At 35.9% G+C, this 24,451-nt stretch overlaps 1 protein-coding gene across 1 annotated transcript in view; it reads left to right on the forward strand.

Annotated features, from left to right (window-relative positions):
* Nucleotides 1-22,982, forward strand: part of LOC132565247 (uncharacterized) — a 39,120-nt gene extending 16,138 nt beyond the window's left edge. The window contains exons 2-12 of the mRNA XM_060229886.1: nt 6,192-6,348; nt 14,122-14,247; nt 14,538-14,676; nt 14,979-15,060; nt 15,297-15,489; nt 16,462-16,517; nt 17,005-17,155; nt 18,266-18,417; nt 19,928-20,107; nt 20,582-20,679; nt 20,825-22,982. Of these exons, the coding sequence (XP_060085869.1) occupies nt 6,192-6,348; nt 14,122-14,247; nt 14,538-14,676; nt 14,979-15,060; nt 15,297-15,489; nt 16,462-16,517; nt 17,005-17,155; nt 18,266-18,417; nt 19,928-20,107; nt 20,582-20,679; nt 20,825-21,599 (2,109 nt within the window). The 3' untranslated portion in view covers nt 21,600-22,982. The remainder of the gene's footprint in view (nt 1-6,191; nt 6,349-14,121; nt 14,248-14,537; nt 14,677-14,978; nt 15,061-15,296; nt 15,490-16,461; nt 16,518-17,004; nt 17,156-18,265; nt 18,418-19,927; nt 20,108-20,581; nt 20,680-20,824) is intronic.
* The last annotated feature ends 1,469 nt before the right edge of the window (nt 22,983-24,451 follow it).

Below are 24,451 nucleotides of genomic sequence, written 5' to 3' on the forward strand. Positions count from 1 at the left end.
TCTACCCATCAATGTATGATCTTCAATAGAGTGATTTAATCAGCAATTAAAACAAGCACTACCAGAACGCTTTTATATTTTTATATCTTATTTTCATTTTTTAAAACTTTTTTTTATCTTATTGTGGAAAATTGTTATATCAGTATAACTTTCAATTGAAGAAATATTATGTAAAACCGGTTAATTGATTAAAACACAATGACGCCAGTTTTGATAGTTCGTAATACCAAAAATTCTGCAAACCGGTAGAAACTGAACCAAAGAACAGACTTGTGTTGTCAATAGCGACGTGTTTGTGTTAGTATCGGATGATAACGTATTAAATGGCAAAGAAAATGCAATGTAATGGCGAACTGATCAGACTGTGTTGTAAATATTTCTATCCTTCACAACAATGGATCTTCTCTTGTCTTATTTGTTTGGCGCAGTTGTCAAACAGGTACTACGTGATTGACATTGTAACATCAAAGCCTTGCTCAAATCGCAGGTGTCAAAAACAAGTTGCTTGTTTCTCACGTCCGAATTTACGGCATTATAGTGACAACTATTACGACATTATATACTCATTTACGGCAATAGCTACAAGTTAACGACGTAGTTGTGATTCCGTGTTAGGCCCTCGTTTAGTGAGTATTTATTGGGAACAGAACCGTTGCCCCCTGGGGTCCTAACGCGTTCCAACACAAGCATTCTTCCGAGTCTGATCCATTTTATTATTTCTATTGTCCTTAATGTGTCTAGCAGACAACCAGGTGGTGACACAATCTCAGATTATCTCGCGACGGACGAGATTCCAGACACCCCCGGGGCCATATGATCACTACAGATCCCTGTGGTTCTGTGGAATCTAGATCTTGAGTGTTACCGGTACATCATGTGAACATAAGAAAACACGTCTACGATGCAGAAACTAACAAATATTAAACCTGTTTTCTTTTCAAAAAGCATAATCTAATTTCATAACAACGATTATGCTTACGGATGGAAATTTTCGGAGGCGATATTTGATTTCTGAAAGAAGCGCGGTAAACGTGAGTAAATTCAGACAGGATTTATTTATAGCAAATAAAAAAGGGTTGAGCGGCGGATAAGACACAAACACTGGCTGTTATTCCGGTATCCTACCGTGGTTCCGTTACATTCACAGGTCTATCTAACAAAAAGCTACTATATGAAAAAACAACCCCATTTCTTTGAAGGTTTGTTGCGTCAGCGTATAAGTGATTATCAATCCTAAACGTCTTATTTGTTCTCATACAAAGGTTTCTATGATGAGGACCCTGATGTTACGGGTTCAGACAGGGAACTGTTGTCTCTACCCCGCGCTTTTATCCTACAGACAAGATATTGACTTACATAACGATCCCACGAATTGTTCTATTTTAGATGACTATGGGAATTGGTGGTGTTTTAATCAACCTTACATAAGATATAAACTAGAGAGTCGTTAAATCCTGGTAGCAACGCGAGCGTCTCTGTTTACCCTTACTGACTTCAATTAAAGCTCGTGCATTTCAATAGTGCATTCAAAATTCAAAATTTTTAAACAATGATTCTTCAAGTGAGATGCAATAAAGTGGCGTCTCCACGTTCTCTGTTTATCTTGTTATGGATGTATTTGGTCGCTTGAGTAATTGGAATGCACCAAAGTTGAAATCGTTAAACCGGATTTCCATAATCCGGAAACGCCTTACATACTTACACTACTTGAAACGACTATATTCCTTACATTGATAATTAACTCTGACACAAAATTGTTGCCATGACAATCGTTATGACTTGTCAAAATAAAATGTTTTCGTTTCGATGAAATCAAGGTATGGGGAGCCATTGAATTTTGCGGAAATGTGTCCTTTAAAATCATTGACGTCAAACATCTTTTTAAGATCTTGTCTTGGTCTCGGAATTTTACATGTAATTGAAATAGGTTGGGTCCCATTAGAAATTAAATTCAGATCTTCATTTCAGATCTTTCAACGTGTTGACACACATATATATCGGGTAAGTACCCTGGTGTTTGTATTGCAATAGAAATGACCTAAACAAGTGTCCCACTTCACCACCGAATTCGGATCGCTATCTCTTCGTATCTCCTTTCATTACACGATACTGTACAGTGAACAAAATTTAAAAACCTGACATCGTATGCGTCGTTTACAAGCTTGTAACAGAGCACTTTAAAATCAGACACCTTCACTGATAAAAAAATATTTAAATTATGTTTTATTATGTCATATGGCAGGTTGTAAAATCCAGCCTGTAAAGATCGGAAAATGTAAGTGTGTTCTATTCAGTTTTCGTCTCCTACAACCGCGTCCCCTAAAATTGGATACAATGGGTTTATATGCCCCTGATGAAACTGAAGTACAGGGTGGGAATATCTATATGTGATACAGCTTATTGCACATTCATGCACCGTGACTTTACTTTGCTTCTTGATGAGCAACTGGACAAACATGTGTACCAGTAGCCAAATCTGTACATTTGTGACACATGTCCTGTGACCTCATCTTGATTTCCACCACAAGTGAGGCCTTCATTATCACACTTCAAGGGTGAACGTTGAATGCTGATTTGATAGATCATATTTTCTACTAGATATTAATTTATGCAACAAATTAATTTCGTCATTCATACTTTTGACAGTTTCTTCTAAGACGTACTTGATTTTTAGTGACCTCTACTATTCAAAATTTCCCTTGTTATTTACAAAATAACATTTTTCACCTTCGATAAATATATCATATTTCATGCCACAATTTTCTTAAACTTAGTCTGGATCAAAAGAACCCAATTCATTGATTTCGGGATGAAGTGTTTCCGCAGTACGCTTTGTAATATAACGCTGCATGCATTGCATTTTCAGTACGCTCTCAATCACGCTATCAGTTTCACAAAACACAAGATCACGTTGTTAAGGCAACCGTTTGAACAATTTCAGATTATCAATAAATACGATTTATCATTCCGAGCATACAATGGATACCGATTGCCGAAATGTCTCAAGAATGTGAAATGTATTACAGTGATAGGAGAGGTAATATCTATACATAGATTGAAATGTGTCGGGGTGTCATGTACTTTCGACACAAATGGTTTAGATCAATTCTAGATCTGTATATATACCGAAACGGTACATTAGTCAATTTCATAAACCAAAGTATGACGAAAGGTAGAAAAACCATTTTGGTCTAAGTAATGAAAAAAAGTTTATAATTTTTACCTGAAATAAAATTATATATAAAATCATGTCACCATAAAGATGTATACGAGTGAAATTTTTAAATAGCATCAGTCGAAATTGAAACAAACAAACAAGCAAACTTGATGTGTAACTCTTTTTGTTGTTTTTGTTTTATATATATGGTTCAAAACTAAGATATTTCAGAGTGTGGATTTTAAAAATTTTCGTTGACTATAGTACAGTGTCTGTATGTCGTTTTACACATAACACTTCAGGAGGTTATATATATATTTGTGACTACATCGATGAGTCATGAGTTTTATTAAATCCGTCGTTAAATTCAAATTATAGAGTAAGGTTACCTCCAATTATAGTCGTAATTATGATAAACTGATTTAAATTTGAAGTAAAATTCTTTAAAGCTTTGAGCAGATGGAAATAGGGTATGAAATAGACATTGCTTATTTCACTACAATTTACGCTTTGCGTTTGTGTGGAAGTTTTCCATGGAGAGAAAATGCGGGACAAACGACTTGATTAACTTTGCAAACCTTTTAACAAACAATGAATGGAGAGAATGTATACTTGAAAGGGTTAACAATTTTGACTTATCACTTGTCAGCTATCTAAAGGATAAGACAGACCTTCAAAAACTCGTCATATAATACAAGAGTTAATTATACAAAGGATAACAGCAGAACTCTTCAATGTGAAGGCGTGTTCATTAATTCTTCCTTTACAGCTTTACTCAAGAGATAATCCCCACGACCTACACTACGGATTTACACAGAATGACCCTTGCATAGCACTTCATACACATCTTAACACGCGTACAGCGCCAATCCTTGAACTTACAAAACAAATATTTACCAAGAATGAAAAATTAATTCACAACTGATATCAGAACCATGTTTTTTCAAAGAATATTTCTCTATTGTTAAATAAGGAAAACATCGCGCTCCATGAGAAATCTGTCGCTGAATGTATTCCTCCATTCGTCAGTGCTTGTATATATAGAAATAGCTCGTGTTACTGAATAGAGCACACAACTGATTGATTAAAACGCCGGAATGAAAACACGGCAGTTGTTTTCTTAAATAGTTTATCCTGATCTACCATATCATCGCTAAATCCACCTTCCGGCAGATTCCAAGTTCATCTCCCACGCAGTATATGTATAATGCTGGCTTGGAGAGGTCAGGTTTACCTTAACACATGAATAAAAGTTTGCATGTATGTACTGAGTACTAGAAAATAAACCGTAAACGTTATATTTATGCCGTCATCAATATTGTGGTGTCTACCTATCAAAGTACTGAGAGTGCATTTCTAGTCCTTTTCATCCTTCACTTTTATGGTGAGCGTGAACAATTCATGCATAAAAATATTGGTAAAACATAATTTCATTTTATCTTTCTTTTGATTTACCACCTGATGAACCCGCCTATTCTTTTCGTCATTTTCGTCCGGAGACAAACATCAATTATAATCGTTCGTAAAATTCCGCCAAAAGCAAAATTTGAATTCAAGACTTTACAACAAAATTTGTCCCCAAGTTATGCACGCCTCAAACTTTTCGATTGGAAAAGTTTGAAAAGAGCTGATAGGTTGAGAGTTAGGGTCTGTTTATGATGACAGTGTATCAGTGTTTATTTTCCTTTATACGAAAAGATGACGAGAAGACAAGGCATAAAAGTCCGGGTTGGTAAACAGACATATGTATACAGCATCTGGCCCTTGGGGACTATTTATTAATATACAAACATATACCATATTATCTATGTTATCATTCCTACGGCACGCTGTCACAAATCCGAAACATTTTCCCACGTACACTGTCATCAAATCTCGCTTCTATTGTCGGGAAAAATAAATACTCCAATGATGCGTGCAGACTGCCGTATAATTTTATGTGAGAAATTTCGGAGTTTTGTCTGTTAAGAGCGATTTTATAGAGTTTCGGTGTATGAGTAGATAAGACGTACAACGGATGGAAAGGTTCGGGATACAGACGAGTGATGTCCTTGTCATCATCCGTCATGATCGCCGATGATTCATCCCTTCCTCTCAAACAAGCTATCGGAAATTTGTCATCATCGTCTACATCAAAAAAGTTACCAACTGTTACAGTGTCGGAGCGGTTTTTTGAAACTTTGGTATGTGAAGGCGATACAACTTCGTGATTTCAATGAAAAAAATAAGTTCGGGGATACGGTTGAATAAATACATGACCTGATTATACAGTCGATCATCCGAGACCGTCATGACAGTCATAGTCGTCATCAAAACATGTTCTTTGATGTCGCTGACCATTTGCATAATTTTATATTCAAAATTAGGAAAATTTATGTTCTAGCTGATGAGAGCATGTCGCTCCGTCATCTTAATGTTCTGTCTAAAAGAAGAAACGGTGGTCTCAAAATAGTCATCGTGTCGCAAACTGAATGAAAAAGATGCTCGCTTTTTATAGCTCTTTTATGATTACACAACACGTTAACTGCTGAACAAATCGGTTTCCCCGATGTTAACACGGGGCTTGACATATTACCCCCTATCGTCACTCGAGTGGAACGCGTCACTGACTAAATGACTCTATCGTCACCCGACCGTGCTCCTTAACATATTTTACTTCTGTACGACGTGGCACTTATATCTTTCGGCGCGAATATTTTTATTAATGTACATCATTACATCGTTTGAACAATGTTTTTATGTTGTGCATCTGTTTATCACTTTGCTATCAGCCAGTTCCGGGTTCCGTGACATTCCCGTCAAATGTAGGGGGCGCTATCTGTATCGCCAGGACATGAAGTCCTGTATCTATGACAACAGACCACGCGTGAACGACATATATTTCACAAAGAAATTCTTTAACGAATAGTTTAGATATTTAAGTGTGCGTGCAGTGGTGCAACAAATGTCATCAAAATGAATTCAATAAACCTAATTTTTTGAATTATTTTTTTTGTCAATATTTAAATAAATGACATAATTTTGTATTTTTCAGGAGAATTGTACGTGGTGCAGTGTCAGCGGGCGCAAGGTTGTGCTCAAACCTACCTCATTACTCCAACTGACAGAAAAGGAAAGGCTTGCGCTACAGAAAATAGCTCTCTCTAAACTGCAGGATATGGGATTGGGATGTAATGTGACAATACCTAAAGGTAAACAAATAAAATATCTTATAACATAAAGCTACATCACAGGCGTGTTGTGATAATCTGTGAACACTCCACAGTGGGCATATTAGGGGACAGCTTTGTTTTAAAAGCTACAATTAAGAACATGGACCAGAAAATCAGTCATTTTGCTTCAACTCTTTCCTCGCGGAAGAACGAAACCTTCGAAAACATCTATTTCTGAATCATTGCTTACAATTACTTACATGTCAAAATGGATATAAAATGACATTTCAATAACTCATTTAAAAGACATAAAATAATAACGGGATGTGGGGAGTTGTTGGGGGGCGGGTAGTCGTATTTCGAAATTAACGTATTTCATTGAAACTTACCCGTGGACGAGTTATTTCCTCGAGGGTCACACTAAGTTCTACGAAACCCGAAGTAAAACTATCATTGTTTACTAAATATAACAAAAGCTGTGACGTGGCCGACACGGACTCAGATTTCATCAAATTGTGAAATAGGGAGGAAAATGGCTTTGTTAAGAAAAGACACGCTTACACAAAGTTTTACACTCCTATCGAACACGTCATCAAGAGCAAAGTGTCGGGACACAAAAAGATGGCGACGAAAGTAAACAAATACGTACATCGATTGTTTGTAAATAATTTGTAACCACAAAGACGAATAGTGTTTTCTTCAGAAGGTTTATCGAATTGGCTCAATTTACGTACAGAAGACATGACCCTGCACTAGCCTGTCTCGACAATATACGTATATTATATACTTATGTATACCTAAACGTGCATCAAGGGATATGTTGAAACTCGCGGTCCATCTGATATCGTTTATCCTAACTTAATGGGCGATCGTGTTTCTCCCGAACAATACCGACAAATTCACAAAACGAAAAGTAGTTGGATATAAAATGTTCCATAAAGTTCCACATTATACATGTTAATGTGATCTAGATCTATAATTATTAATACTCGCATTCATATCTAGATTCAGATGGATATTTATGGCAATTAATTGTTTACTTTTCTCCAATAAAACAAACATATATGTCGATACACGACACTATACATGCATGGATGCAGATGGTTGAACTCAAAGCATGAAATACGAAAATTGAAAATAATTTGCTATCATAAATACCCTTAATAAAAATTTAGTCATTGGGTCTAAGTTTGTTCAATTTTAAATTGGTTAAAATCCCATCCAGGAAAATATCCTTGAAAAGAACGAAACTATGTTTAAAACCACCCCTTCTCCCTTCGTTTCTCTATTGGACGTCGGGGTAACTACGGTACTATAATCTACCTCTGTCTCGGTGATTTACATACATCTAAAAGGGGTCACTAATTATAACCTAAGATATGTTTTCTCACAGAAATAATGTTTAGGTGGCTTAATTTCCGGCCATCAAATGGTCAAATCATGCATGTCCGACGAGGTCGATAAAAATCTATTGACCATTGATAAGTTTTAATTACATCAGGAAATTAGTTCTCTGTGGTGATTTTATGCTATTCACATCACTAATCGGGATCTAATTACCACAGAACCGACGGCACGAACATTTTACAATGTCAGCCGACACAGAATAATTCAACCTCCACATTTGATAATACTTTTAGATTGAGAGGAATGAAGATTTTTAGTTTTTTAATAATGTTTACTTTTTAGATAGAAGTAGGATGGAAAATGACTAAAATCTTTAAAAATCTTCGAACTGGTAAAGCCCATCGCGTTCGAACTGGTAAAGCCCATCGCGATGGTAAATGTTGAAACAGATCGAGTCAACAGTAAAATGGCGTTTTATAGCACATCGCTTTACACAAGGAAAGATGGATGAGGATTTTTTTTCGAACTGTCAGACACTCCCTTTGATTGGACCAGGAGGACCTGTAGCTTAAGTGACCGATATAAAGACGTTTGGTTTCGATGTAAAACTAGACACACGCGCTAGTGTAACAGTCAGGAGACGACGCAGATATTTTTTTTTCATGTAACGTTGGTGACCATGAAGAAATACCTACACATTACATCTGAGTTGACCACGACTGGACAAACAATGGTTTTAGTGTCCAGTGACTCACACAAGGCAACGTAAATTATCATTGACCCTGTGGACAGTGATGGTCATCTGGTGTAAATACTGACCAGTTGACCGCTACCATTAGGTACGACATGTTAATTCACTACATCCGATTCTGTAGCGGATCTCGTAGATAACAGCGTCGCTACCAATGCGCCGTCAACGTCTCGTTGTAGTCTTCAAGATGATCATAGGTCGCTTGTATTGAACTGTGCCTCCAAACATTTAACGCTAAGATGCTCCGTTTCCTTCCTCAGGAACAGAGACATGTCCCTAACCTATCAGTGAATCAGCTAGCCTTTCCTTCTACCTGAATGGAATTGTATGGTTTTCCTATTCTACATGAAAACTGAGAATACCAGCATGCCCCTTTCTTCCGATAGAACGCTTATGTGTTCCCATAATCCCAGAGAACAGTTATATGTTACTAGCTTATCAAATGACATGAGTCTGTTTAATAGGATCGCCAGGACAGCTTTACTGTTCCTTATTATTCGGAAAATCTTTTTATAACCAAATTATGGATTTCATAATTCCCCAATATTTTGTGAGAGTAAAAAGCTTAAAAATTCTGTCTCGTATTATGATACTACATAAAGACACGCCTACATGTTTACCAGTGAAGAACTGTAAACAATAACAATATGGCTGATCTTGGTGAGATAGATGATCGTTTATGGAGTTGTGAATAACAGGTGGGAACAGACACTCCAACGGTCAACAATTTTAGCGTTCAAGTGTGAATGGTGTGTTTATCTGGTTTTGTTGTTCAGCATAAATAAACTTTAAATCTCTCCATTAATCATTATTCGAGGAGTTCCGTTTGACTTTCTGATCCTGAAAATAAACTGATTGTGACTTACTTTTAAAATTTCCTCTTTGCATTGTTAACGATACGGTCCTATGAATTTAAGGGTTTACATAGCATTTTACTGGTGCTTATAGAAGTATATATCATCTTAACAAAAGCAGGTCCATTGTACGTTCATGTAGAATGTAAATCTATACAGTTGTTCATGAAAAACTTTGTGCGGTGGTATAAAGGCTGATATTTAGGGGTAAGATTGTGATATTACATTCTCTACCCACGTTATTTCAAGGGGTGAGAATGGCGACTCATGTGGGTCCATTCACGCTTCGGGTATAGCGTTCTCTGCCTGAACTAAGTGTCACGCTACTTTATCTGATAGTAAGACAATGACACCTAAATATTATCTGACAAAAATTGACATCAAATGACTGCAGCGTTTGCCTAAAACTTCCATGGACGATGTATTCAACAGTGTTCCTAGTTTGAATGAGACCAAACGTGTGTTCAGTGAAGTGTAAAGCCGAGAGAAATTGTGCTAGCAATATCTTTGGTATAATATATACCGGACATTAACATATTATAGACCGTCAATATGACAGAAACCGCTTCCATAAATTTCTCGAATTACAATTAAGGAGTCGTGTGTAATAAAACGTTATGATAGGTCCTGATAATAAGTAATAATGAACAAACCCCCTCTGCGCCCATTAAAATAGAACTAACATTTATTTGTGTATATATAAATAATAATATTTCTCACGGATTTCCGTTAAAATTGTAGGCTTTAATGGAAATTTTGATGGATGATAGTGATTTATCAGGCTTAATTGACCTCAAGCATCAAGGAATGTACTCTTCCGTTTACAGGCATTGTCCTCATAAATCCACTAAAAATCCCATCGACTTCTAACGAAGTGGTGAGAGCGGATCAATTACTACTTCTTTATTGAAAATTCGGACTTTGAAGAAATACTGATAAATCAACTGTACACGTTGGTTAGCTAAAATCTTAATAGCCTGTGATATATTTTTGTGTTATTCTTTCTTTATTTTTTCCTCCTCTTTCTATTTTTCTTTCTTTCTTTTATGATTTAAATCTGTCATTTATATTAGAGTTATTTCCCATTAAAATATGTCAGAAATGATTGTTTAATCTGTTTTCTGTTTATTTCTGTGCAATAATTCTGTCTAGTTTTCCTTTGATCTTTGTCATCAATATGTTAATATAATTAAACAAATTTCGTCAGCATCCGAAACACACTTTAAATCGAAGTGCAATAAATCTGTCAATCCGTGATCCGTTAATCCTGTCAATCCGTGATCCGTTAATCATGTCAACCCGTGATCCGTTAGGCTACTCGACTCTCAACACTGTACACAAAATGGTGTGGAGTACCCGAATAAGTATATTGACACGGTAAACACTTCAACTTGCACGGACAGGGCTTTATGGTCTAAGTGTAGGGTATTAGTGACCGGAAGTGGACATAAGCCCACTGTATTAGTGACCAGAAATGGCTTTGACTGTTAACAAGTCCACAGTACACAATACACGATCCGTGGGGTGTGCCATACTTAGTAGGATTGTGTTACGGAATGTTTGGTCCTAAGCTCTCGAATTGTTTTTACAATGTCAAGTCAGAACAACCTTAAGTATTATGTAACGCGATTTAAATACCGCAAAGTTAGGAACCCTATAATTCACATAACAACTACAGCTGTGGTGATGTTATTTGTCTGTATAGTATGTGTTCACAGGTAAGAACCACATACTATATAAACAAATAACATCAACAGCTGTGGTGTCCACAGATAAGAACCATACACTATACAGACAAATAGCATCAACAGCTGTGGTGTCCACAGATAAGAACCATACACTATACAGACAGCTGTGGTGTCCACAGATAAGAACCATACACTATATAGACAGCTGTGGTGTTTACAGGTAAGAACCATACACTATACAGACAAATAGCATCAACAGCTGTGGTGTCCACAGATAAGAACCATACACTATACAGACAGCTGTGGTGTCCACAGATAAGAACCATACACTATATAGACAAATAGCATCAACAGCTGTGGTGTCCACAGATAAGAACCATACACTATACAGACAGCTGTGGTGTCCACAGATAAGAGCCATACAGATAGATATCAAAGACATATATAAATGGTGTGAAGTCATCCTGAAGACGCCCACATGGATCAAACATGTTTGTGTTTGAAATGACATCACATTATAAGCCACACAACTCTAGGTTCAAACCTGAACTTTCGGATTACAATATACTCTTATAAAAAATGGCTTATGTGCGGGATATCATGGCTGGTGTTCGTTTAGCCGAAAGCGATACATAATGATATAGATCCCCTTCTTATCTGACAGAGACCAATGTTCTCTGTTTAAGATTCTTGATCTAGAAATCAGATAAATAGGATGTTTTCATGTATTATTTCCGGAAGCAAAAAATGTACAAAAGGGTTGAAATGTTTTGGTATTTTTCTTGATAGTTCTTAACTCGATATATTTTCGTATTTACCAGCTGGTAAACTGTTACTTATACCATCTAACACTCTCTCGGACTGAATATGCAAGGATATGGTTAGATTGAACTATTTATAGAAATTTGAAATATGATAAGTCCTTTCTCGTCATTGCTGTTTTTTTCCATAGCAGATTATGTTGAGAAAGGTAATACTCAGCTATTGTGATGTAAATACAGATATATTGCGCTAGAGTTTCCTATTTCATAACATCAATCAAACATATTTCAGTAGTTTTACCGTGTGAACGTATTGATATAGATGTTATCATCTTAAATACCGTCTATCAATTGTATTGATCACGTGATAAATGTAATTAAGGTATAGATACAAAGGTGTAAGGTTTCGCGTTGATTTTATCAGGCAGGTATTGATCGACGTTAGAGGTGTTTAATTTAGGACTTTTTCATAGATATCAACGATATTTAGTAATCAACAGATGAAAACGATATGTAATCAAGCAATCAGAGAACCAGGGGAAGTGGAATAGAACCAGGTGATCAATATCGATAAATTAAATATACAGTTCTATAGGAATTTGTTTATATAAATAAATGTAGGGATATCCGACACTACTTCAATGTATGCATACTGTCGTTATGATATAAATATATAGATATAATTACGGGCAAATCCTTATATTACGTGTATTTCAAAGCCAGCCTTGAACTTTATGCCTGTTTAAGTCCCTTAATCATGAATTTTCAAAGGTCACCGATGGCATCTGTGAAGGTATATACATCATGGAAAATGATGAGCAAAATTACGGCATTTTCCTCGTTTTGACCGATATTTACAAAACAAATGTGTCATTCTAGAAATAGATGACATGTTGGCGCACATCCGTGTCACAAGAATCGTCACTTACCTATATACGTATCGACTTGCGGTTGAGGGACACATTTTTTCCATACCGTTCAAAATTCCTGCGGTGTGATTCGATTGATAAATAACTTCAGGTCATGGATCACGGAATTCGCGAGTGTGGCGCAGAAATTGACATTGTTATTAACAAGAAATTGTGTAATTTACATTTCTACTGATTGGCGGTATGTTAGTTTCATAAATTGACTTTCGGTGCGTAAATTACAATGTGTTTCTTCCGTTTTTAATGAAAAACACTCAGAGAAAAAAATTGTATTCGCCTATCAGTCTTATTATGATGGATGGTAAATCATCAAACTTATTGCGTATTTTTTGTGTGATATGCAATAACATGAATATAAAAAACACATTCCAGCTCAATGTAAAATTTAAATGCGAATTTATCAATCCTGTAACTATATTTGCATTATTTATGTGAATTTAAGTGACAGTCTTCTTACAAATTGTACTCTATCTTATTATAATGTGGTTTTTACATCCCAACAAATGATTGGAGGTTTTAAAAAGTACAGTTAATTGTTATGTTGAGTAATGATTTAAACTATTGTACAGGTCTCGGGGATACATGGTTTGTTATTGTATTTCAATTTAGTTGTAAGATTAAGTGTCATCGTAGTATATATTTCACATCAGAGCTGATTGCCTTTTCAGAGAAAGGGAAATTATAAAATTATATGGAGAGGATAAATTTTTTTTAGAGAAGTTCATAAGTCAAATCTGTCACGGAATACAACCCACCATCACACCTTCATTATATTCCTTGGGCTATTTTTGTGTATTGTAAAAATATTGGTAGTGTAAGTGTTGTCCAAGTATGAGGCCCCGGATTATGTTATACACCCTAGCCCCCGGACCAGGGAATGTTGATTTTTTAGTGTATTCTGATGCCTTGAGGTTATAATGTGTATTTTGGAGACTCCAAGCATACAAATGTATTTTGCATCCTCGAGGACACGGGTTTGTGTATATTGTGAGACCCCGGGGCCCGGGCCGCCGGTTTATGTGTCTTTAAGGTGTTGGGTGACACTTCATAGCGTGATGACGCGGTTGATGGATTATGTCCCTTGAGGATGTGAACATCGTCGTCTCGGAGTCTGGACCTGGATAGCCCCGGGGTGTTTTCGATACTAATGACACGGATACGAAGTCAGGAAGGGAGCCGGTCCTTATCTCATATTTATGATACACAAATATTTTTCTTAGTAGTCAATGTCTCACTATAAGTTTTATTTAGAGTACATTTCAATGACGTAGATCACAAATCCATCTTACAGTATGACGGGGATGATCATCGACAAAGTGAAATTGATAATGACAATAACAAAAACGGTGATTTTACTTGTATGTACAATGTGTATTTTTCCGCAATAAAAATATGAAGCTGATGGACATTTCAAATAGCTTTCAACTTAAACATGTTGTCTGAAATTAACATGAAAATTCAATTTCAAATTTTAATTTACAGAGCCTACGGAAACCCGGCGGCACAAACGGCCTACGTTATCCTTCGCCAAGGCGCGGAGAGCTCGCTCGGCCAACCTTAGTGCCTTAATCGACAAGGTCAAGGACAAAGATAATGACCACAGTCTAGGTAGGTCACATCACAACCTCTTTCCCATAAAATCTCATTCAGACGTTATTCGTTCAAAGACATTAACAATGATTCCTCTCTATGTGTTTAATATAACAATTTTTATGTGGACGTTTTACATTGACAGTCATATGTCCCACTTTCCCGGAAAAGTAAGGTTATAATGAATTTTAATAATCATTGGAAGTGCAAGGATGATGAAAAAAAAATATTGATATTATAAAGATAGAAAATGAAACTAAGGGTGCATATGATGTCCTGGAAAGTTATTTTTCTGTTTGATATTACAGATAACGGGTCCTCGGGGATGGTGTTTGGTATCCATCTTGCCAAATGTATAGCCAATGATGCCGAACTCCAAAAACGCAAAAGTGCTGCTTCCTTAAAAGACCGGTCAGATGACGTCATCTTACACCGGAGGGGGCCAAGGTGGGTTAAAACTAACCAACATACTCATGGACCGGTTTATCTTACTGTTACTGACTTCTATTTCGACCATAAAATCCAAGTAATGTATAAAATAATTCCCAATTGAACTCTGGAAAAGCGGACACCCATTGTTGTGTGTTTTATCAAAAGCCATATAAATATCTCATTTTGGATTCAGTAATCGCATGTTTTAAACCTTTGTGGCAGAGTTGTCTTTATCACAAAGTTTATCCTTCTGAATAAACACGTTCAGTATACTTTGTCAAGCTACATTGAAATATAATCTATTGTTTATTCCACAGAAAATCCAGCAGTTCCTCCCACGATTCCTTGGACAATCTTGCGGAAAATGGAACATCTAGTTTATCTCCGGCTGTCAATAGAGTAAGTACTGACTGTTAACAGTTCATAAGATATTTCTTATAATATTAGATATTAAAAATCCCCAAACATAGGAAACTGATTTATCATGAAATCGGAAAGCTCACTCAAATATCATCAAAGTTACCATCAAAGTACAGTTTATGTGAATCGTTAGCAAAATGGAAGTTGTTGTTTTCGGGAAAAGAAAAACAAAAATCTTTATTTTAAAAGCTTATCGGTTTTTTTTTGTCCATCAGAGGGCGCCCAGTTCCGACTCTTTATCTGAATCAGACTGCAGTCGGAACACCAATAATTCTAGTCTTCTGGACGCTTTGTCGTTATCCACATCGCGACAAGGGAGTCTGCCAACGGAACACACAGAGTACACTTCCGGTTCACCACAAGTGCCACATATTGTAAACACGTGTTTTAAACATATAGAAACGTATGGTAAGTTGTATGATTCTTTCTTTTAAATGGTTTTGTTTTCAAACATATCATTTCTTGATTGCATTACATATCCCTACTTCTTATTGATATATCTTTATGACTTAACGATGATCTTCATTCCACACACTGTGTATGAACACCCGAGATACGAATTTTGTATGCCCACATCACTGTCGTTTAATATTTTATTATGTGCAATAAATAACTTGCTTACTGGTATTGTGTAGTAAACCTGTGATTACACACGGATATCGGAGTCTATAAATAGAATCTCAAATCTCATATAATTATATCGTCACATAAACAAATGGAGGGTAAAACTATGTAACTATTAAATATTGAATCGTGATAGGAAATAGAGACAAATGAAGTTTGATTTTAATACCCTGGTTTTTAATAATTGAGCCAAGAAAAGTGTTGAATTTCAAGATTGGAACTTCAGAATTAATCCGAATTAATTAAATCAGCCTTAATTTTATTTGAGCGTCATCAGTGATGATGTTTTTCGAAATTTCTTTGAGCAAAACCAGCGATTCAAAAAATATAGTTTGATATATATCATATCGATGTCTTATTTTAACGACCCAAAACTAGTAATTCAATCTATGTGAGCTCTCACGGGGCGTTAACTGTGGTGAAATAGTATCAAAGACAAAAATGAAGAAAAAAACTTTTTATTTCTAAAAAGGTCATCAAACTTGAAATGAAAGTCGTTATAGGGTACTTAGACCGGAGTGATAATACAGGGTTGTCATCAAATCTAGGTTTATAGCACCCGTGAGAGATCACAGGTGCTTTGTCACATTCGAGGGGGCGGGGCAGTTTCTTACCAACACGTGTTATTATCCTCACGTGCGTAGTGACACACAGACTAGATATACCCTATTACAAACATGTTTTTGGAAAAAATCTTCACTAGGTTGTTTTTATCACCGATTTATTTTGACATTTGCTCTGTTTTCTATTTTCCAGGCTTACGGGTTTTAGGAATTTTTAGAGTTGGATCATCTAAGAAAAGAGTGAAACAGGTGTGTTGACACAAATATTTAGACAATTTTATTTTGCTATAGCGATTGTTAGTGAGTATTTTAGCAGTAGTAAATCTGTCCGCAGATTCTATCCTTGGATTTATATGCCGGTCAATCTAACATAAAAGAGTTAGATTCACAAACATATTGGATTTCAAAACCGAAGTCGTGAAATATAAAATGTGTTTTCACATTTATATCATATTCAGTGTGCCTTTACCGTAGAATTAGGATGACATAAAGTACACAGTTGTCTTTAATGGAACAGTTACTCATTTAATTTTATCATGAAAGCTTTTGTAATTTCTTAAGTCCAAAAGAAACTGAGGATTACATTTTAACATTTCCATGAAAAATGACCTTGTTTCAGCTTTCAAATGTTACATAACTGGATCTTATTGTCAATAAGCTGTAAAACAAACATTATTAGGATTTCTAGCGTTCTTCCTTAAATTTCCGACAATTAAAGTGGTTCTCTCTGTTTCAGCTTCGGGAGGAATTCGATAGTGGAAAAGACGTCAAATTAAATGAATCACACAACCCGCACGATGTAGGGGCGTTACTCAAAGAGTACTTCCGGGATTTACCGGAACCGCTCCTAACACGTGACTTATACTCAGCCCTTGTTGCCACGAGACGTAAGTGAAAAAAAAGTTTATGTGATAATTTGTATATTTGAATGAATATCTCTCACTTCCTTAAAAGTAAAGATTCTGTTTCACTTCAACAACTTAAACATCACTCCTTGTACCATTGTAAACAGCAACGGACTTCTGCTTTCACTCTGGGAGTCAAAATGACAATTGAAACAAAGGTTATAGTGTTTTTAATTCCCTGTTAATATCAGCAAGATCTATACACATGCAATGTACTCGTTTGTAGAAATCTGCTGAACAGCTAAATTTTCAGTTTTTAATGTAACACGTGACACTGTTTGAATATGAAATTAAAATTAAAACGAACCGGACGTATATACATACGGTTAAATCGTTCCCTGCGGTTGTGACCAAAGTGGGTCATCTCAAACGACCAACTATCAGTATCTGTTTCTTACGGTGCATTTAACATATTGTATAAACACTCATCACCCCTCCGAGCAGTTTGAATATTATACGTCTTGTTGTGTATAGCTAAATCAACACAAGGTTTGACACAAGTTTTATGTTGTGTTTCTGACGCGTGAGTATATACGGGTTTGAAGGATTAAGGAAGACTATAGATTTTGATTTCGCCCGAAAACATACTTTTGAAAATCTCCGCCCACAAAGTCTGCCCTGGTTGAAGTCAAATGCTTAATCGGTTATCAGATTCTAGGTCTACATCACAATAAATCCAGACTTTGTATTTTAGTAAATGCAGGATTAGTTTTGCTGCATGCAAAACCAAAACAGCTTATAACACTTCCAATTCACTGTTAACGAAGTCAAGAAGTAATCTGGTTTGGTGCACTCCATTAAAAAACACACTTAAAGTGTTCAAAATTAATTGTACTTTACTATAAAAATACGGTTACTTCGTATTTGCTTTCATGAATTTTAGAATCTGTTGTTGACATGAATAAACTTAACCATAAAATGTTCGTTATGTTGATTCCGGGCATTGACAGAATTTAGCAGATGTTTTCGCTGTACAGATGATTTCTTTTTTCACTGAAACGTCTATATGGCTCAGAACACTACCATAGTTAACATGATTTGTTTGGTATTGTTAACCTTTTGACACGTATTAATATTGGGTTTAATTTACAGGGTTATCGTCCTTTGAGGAGCAAATCTTATCCCTGAAGTATCTTATTTATCTACTTCCGGCGCCCAACAGAGACACGCTGTTTGCCCTTCTCAGCTTCCTTTCGAACGTGGACGCTCATTCCACGGACGCTGTCGACGAAAATAACGAAACGGTAAGAAAGAAAATGATTTTGTATATTTGATTTTTAAAATGTATTTATGTGTTTTTTGTTTATTTTGATTATTGATTGTAATCAGTCATCTATTTTATGTCGGTTTTTATTTATCATTATCGATTATGTGGAATGTCCCATAAATTAAAAAACGTGCACCTACTACACTACACTACATTCCCATTTGAACTTTCTAATTATCTTTAGTGAAAACACAAAGATGAATGTTCATGATTGATGTTCTAGCTACAGAAACTGGAGTCCATTATCATTGTAAGGCATGTCAGAAACCTTAAGTATATAACTAAGACTCAAATTTACTCAGAACACGTTTTTGGAAACACAAAAACATTCTTAAAATAGAAACATATATAAAAACAGCATGAAAATGTTAAAAATATTGAAGAACGCACCGAGACAAAAGTAGAAATATATGAATATGCAGTCAGTAATGACGCAACAAACGCCACAACGTTTTACGGTACACGAGTAATGCAATTTTATCAGAAACGAACATGTTCTCTGTAATACACTGTAGCTAAATCTTCATACCGACAAGTATTCCTCACTTTCAAAATGGCCTGTTTACTTAACCGATATAATCAACGAAACGAAAAACATAAAAACAGCATTTATGTACACAGTATTAAAACGGAATTCTACAGTTATTAGCAATTAACATTCCTCCATCTAATTAACTGTTCGGGGTCATTCATGTGTATGTTACATTGATCTATATATAACTGACCTTATTCGATACACCTTGGGCTTTTTATATTTGTCTATTTTATCCGACTGGTCCTCATCACAATGCATCTGGATATATGCCATTCGGAACCATTCATCCGGAACGCCTCTCAATAATACAATAGTGGAGATTATGATCGACTCCTGAACAGCCCATTGTTAGATTTACTATACTTTATTTTCTTAAGAAACTTTCGAACAATGTCTGAATCTGCATACCTATCGGGCTGTGAAAGTACCGTGTTAGTACCACGTCTCCTAATTCTCATCGTAACATGGTCCCGAATTATTCCAACGTCCAAGTGAGAAGTTTTAATTTAGAGAAAATATGTAGGAATCTTTTAATATGTTAATCGAACACAAATGCAATGCCCTTAGGGATCAAACAGATTTGGAACGTTGACCCTGAAAGCTTAACACGAAGTCAATGTAAACATTACACTCAACTCTGTCCCATCCCCTCAAACACTTGGATGACCTTTTATTGTGGAATATGATAGGAACAATTTCTATATATAATCACTTTTAATCAACGCATTCATCCCTAAAGTAATTAGAATTCCAACACTGACACTGTTTTTTCCGCCAACGATTAATATTACAAAACTGGACACGATGTAAAACAGAACCAGATACTTTGGAATAGTTGACAGCACTACTATACATTTTTTATATGAAATATGTTTGTACCAATAAATGGAGTAATGGGGTGCTGGCTTCTGTTGCTTCCTTATATTCTTATTTTTATGTTCTGTTATTGCAGTTACCGGGAAACAAGATGGATTCACACAATCTGGCAACGCTGTTTGGACCGAACATCCTACACAAATGTAAGCCGACAGAGAAGGAATTCCTTGTGGAAAGTATAGAGCGTGCCGAGGAGCGTAAAGAAGTTATAGATGTTGTTAAGGAGATGGTGGACAATTACTCGTCAATATTTTTGGTAAGTATCTCCTGTCTTGCTTGCTTAGCCAGCCTGATTTGTCTCTTCAAGAGATACTGTAATGATTTCTATGCCCCAGTTAAATCAACCATCACGGTACGGTTCAATACAAACATACGTATAACATCTTCACAAAGTGGTCATGATATAGCTATGTGAAGGAATCTTTGTGTCTTAAGAGTCGTTTATACTGACATTATTTGTAGGTCCTAAAAGTTCCCTCCAAGTATGAAATTTTACAATGATATGGTAATTTATATGAAATTTGTATCAACAGACAATAATCAAATGTCAAACTTTGTGTAGAAAAAAAGAAAGAAAATGGCCACATTTTACTATATCTTGAATCAAAATTAACATCAAGTTCTAAAACTTAAATACCTGAAGATTAATACATCGTAAACCCAAAGTGAGTAAGAGTACATGCTGCCTTTGTAAAGTTTCGTTTTTCAATGTCTTTCTGCACTATTTCAGGTACCTGCTGGTCTTTACGACGAAGTGCTTAGGCAAATCGTCGAGACGGAACCGGAAGTAGCAGACCGCATATTTCAGAAGCTCGCCAATGATGTTGGGTAAGTTTTTCATCTCCAAGGATATTATCTGGTACTCTTACGTGAAAGATTAAAGTATAACTGTTCAACGCGATACTTCAATGTACATTATTTATCGTTTGTTTTTGTGTCAGTATTTCTAAATCTCGGTTTGATTGTGTTACAGTGTGGACGGCGATCCGGACACGACTTCCAGTAGTCTGTTTGACGACACTGAGTCCTTACCAAATTCACCATGCAGCGAGGCGGATATAAACAACTCTTCACAGAGACTGCCAGGATTGCACCCGCCATTACGCACTTCACAAAGTGCCGAGAATATGTCTCCGAGAACGCGTCGGAGATTCTTTTTCTCCAACAACGACAATGACAAAACAAACAGTGAGAACGCCGAGCGAGAGAGACGGCGATTTAGATTAAGGTTCGACAGGAGCCCAAGTCCGCGTCCTCAACGAACACCTAAAGCGAGCAGCTCACGAGTACCTAAAGTAAAAGTGTCGGACAGCGCAAGCCCGGAAGTGATACTGAGGCGACCTCGCTCTGAATATGTGGAAAGACCGTCACATCTAGAGCGACCGCATTCAGAAAACCTTAGTAACTGCCTTGCCATTCCAAAACCGGATTACGCGCGACAAAATAGTAGCTGCAGCATAGGAAGTATTGTCAATACCTCATCTACAAACAGTCCAGTTGGGTCGGAATCACCCTCACAATGGCTGCTTCCTACGCCCCCAGTCTCGGGGTCGAACTCACCCAAGTCCTGCCGCAAGGTGTCGTCCTCGCAGCAGAGACCTCTGGGAATGTTAAGTGGACACGGAAATGACGTTAGGGAAACACCACCAAAAGGTTTGTCAGCATGGGAACGAGAAAAATGGCGACAGTGGGAGATAATGGCGGCGGAAAATGCGGACGATTCATATGAAAAGGAAACTCTAGTGTGAAAGTGGCGTATGACAAGTGTGCTATTTATTCATAACTATATATTAATTGATAGTTACTGTTTTATACTGGAGCATAATGCTATCGATGTGTCCTCATTATGTAGTATATTTATCATTAGAAAGCCGGGAAAAACCACATATTTCATCTCCAGATGTGAATGTTTAAGCAATATCTTTGTGACCTAACTTACCAAACATTAAACTAATATATAATCGAAGTTTTATAGAACATATAGGTCGTAGAGCGCGTGTGGCAGAAACAGATGAACAGAAGCTTGCTTTTTGGTAATTAAATGCAAAAAATACGTCACAAAAATGATAAAATATTTTTTATCCGTTCAGTTGTGCAATAATATGACGGAAATATTCTATATAGGGGTTGTTTTATTATCGCTATTGAAATCAACATTGCATTAACAATCACGTGATCTAGGTAGAGTCCGTAGCTGGGTCTATACAGATTATTACTGACAATCCCAGTGCCTCGATCAGTTAAACGTGAGGGTAGATTGATTAGGCTGCAAGGTGTCAAAACCAACCGAGTTCGAATTCAATCAATTCCGATTTCTGTATCATGTATTGCAAATTCACATCATTTTTTTGTCATGTTTACAACAATTGAATTCTGACACGTATGTTATTGATGAGATCTCTTTATAGCTATTTGGCACATTAAAGAATGAATTTAGTTTTCAAATGTCGCGATAATTGTGCAATTTACACAAGAAATTTACATATAAAGTGCAGTTTGTAACATAAAATTGAAAATTCACGATATAATTTTGTTTTGTTTGGTTTTTACGTCGGCAATTTGTTTAATTTAAATTTATATGCTTGATAAATCTTCAATTAAAAAATCGTTTTCAAATTTGTGTATTTAAATTTCAAAGCAAATCTGTATGTTTATCATTAGAAACCTAATTATCTTCCCACAATATATCCTAACAGAAGTAGTCTGGTCGGATATAAGAAGTTAAACGATAAACAAACAACAAAACGTAACCTCCCAATAAAATGTTTTATTTGAATTTTGGTTTGAGACGTTGTAGCCAAATGTTCTATGTCAGTCAAAGCCACGTGGCATCCTGAAATCTCACGAGATCTTTTTTTTTGGATCGTGTGACCTTGACTAACTTGAAGATGATATCATATATGTATTTCTATTTTAACAGTCATGTTTTGATATTATAGAAACATTCTCGGAAGTGCTGTAGAGAGAAGATTTTATACTGAGGACCTTAGAATTGTACATATATAATGTTAATCATCCTTTGTTCTGTTGAAGCCGACTCATTGTTGCGATATAAGGATGGCTTTGTCTTATTTATCAGTTGTCTTTAGACATGGAGACAATAAATATTAAAAATCAAAAGAAAACAAAAATCTTGTCCGTTCTTTCGTTCTTTCTTTCTTTCAATAGTAAAACACCACTCAGGCTATCATTGGATTTGTTTTCACACAAAACAGAAAAAAAAACACTGCAAAATTGATTATATTGTCTGAACTCTCTGGATTTCTCATAAAAAGTGGTATGTATAATTAGGTACACAAAGTATACATAGATAAGAACATATACAGTACACATGAGTGTGGGTAATGGAATCACAATAAGGTAACCGTGGATTTTATTGACCCTGTTACAATAACCTCACATTAAGTATACGTTTTACAAATGTAAAATAGTCGAGATCTTAATATCTGATGTCCTGTGATTGAGCAGCTCATATACACGTACATGTACACCATATAGATATATCGCTACGTTATAGTACAATATCAGATTTTAAAGTTGGAGGGCATCGGTGAGATCCAGAGAAAAGGACGCCGTGACACCTCGTGATGGACACGATGGGCTCTGAAGTAGAAAATGGATGTTAAGATGTAGATGATGTTTTCTGCCTACGTCATTTTTTTTGATATACGAGAGTGTGGCATACCTCTTAATACGCTACACTTGGCTTGTTCCGATATTCAGAGAATATCTGATGACAGGTTTTCACTCAGTTTTTATCAAATAAAGAAATCGGGGACATTTTCGTATTGATCACAGTTAAAACTGACGAACGCGTGTCTCGGAAATTAACGGAATTAATTAACGGAATAGATAACAAACACGTCTGTTAAGATAAACTCTCAATACGCTGTTGGCAATAACGTTAAATTGCACGAGTGAAATGTGGCGCTCCTGAAGACTACATATTTCTTGAACCCGACATGATACCCAGTCATCATATACACGTAGAGAAGAGACATGTGACGAATATCGATAATTACAGACGATGACACTCGCAAGCTGTTTGATAAATATTCAGCGCTTGTTAAAGTAACACAGCTGATATGTATATATAGGTGAACCAATCATAAATCAAAGTACTGAAAGTACTGAGAGGCTAAACGTATTGAAAAATGTTCACAAATAACCGCTAAGCTATATTACTTTCCCCATACTCCTACACTTTGGAATGCAAAAATTACTAAGATAAGAGAACCAGAGGCTATTTTCCTTAATTTTAAGCGATTTTATTTCAAATTTGACGACAATAATGTGAACAAATCAAAATAGGTAAAAAAATAAAATAACAGAATAAACACAACCATATATTCATCGCCAACAAGCCAAATGATAAATAGCTCTATGATGAAGTTGACTTAATAAAACCTTTGAAATCCCCAAAATGTTGCAATTACTATCCTATCAATATGAGGATTTAGACAAATCGAAAGGACTTTATACCTACTTCTCAATTTTAAATGTATTGCAAAGTAATAGTCCTTACTTATAATCAAATTTGTAGTTGAGGAAAGTAGATGAGGTGTACACAGCATTTCAGATAGATAAAAGTGTAAATAAT

Source organism: Ylistrum balloti, unplaced genomic scaffold, assembly GCF_031769215.1.
Source record: "Ylistrum balloti isolate Yb309-2 unplaced genomic scaffold, AGI_CSIRO_Ybal_v1 Utg369574, whole genome shotgun sequence".
Taxonomy (NCBI): domain Eukaryota; kingdom Metazoa; phylum Mollusca; class Bivalvia; order Pectinida; family Pectinidae; genus Ylistrum; species Ylistrum balloti.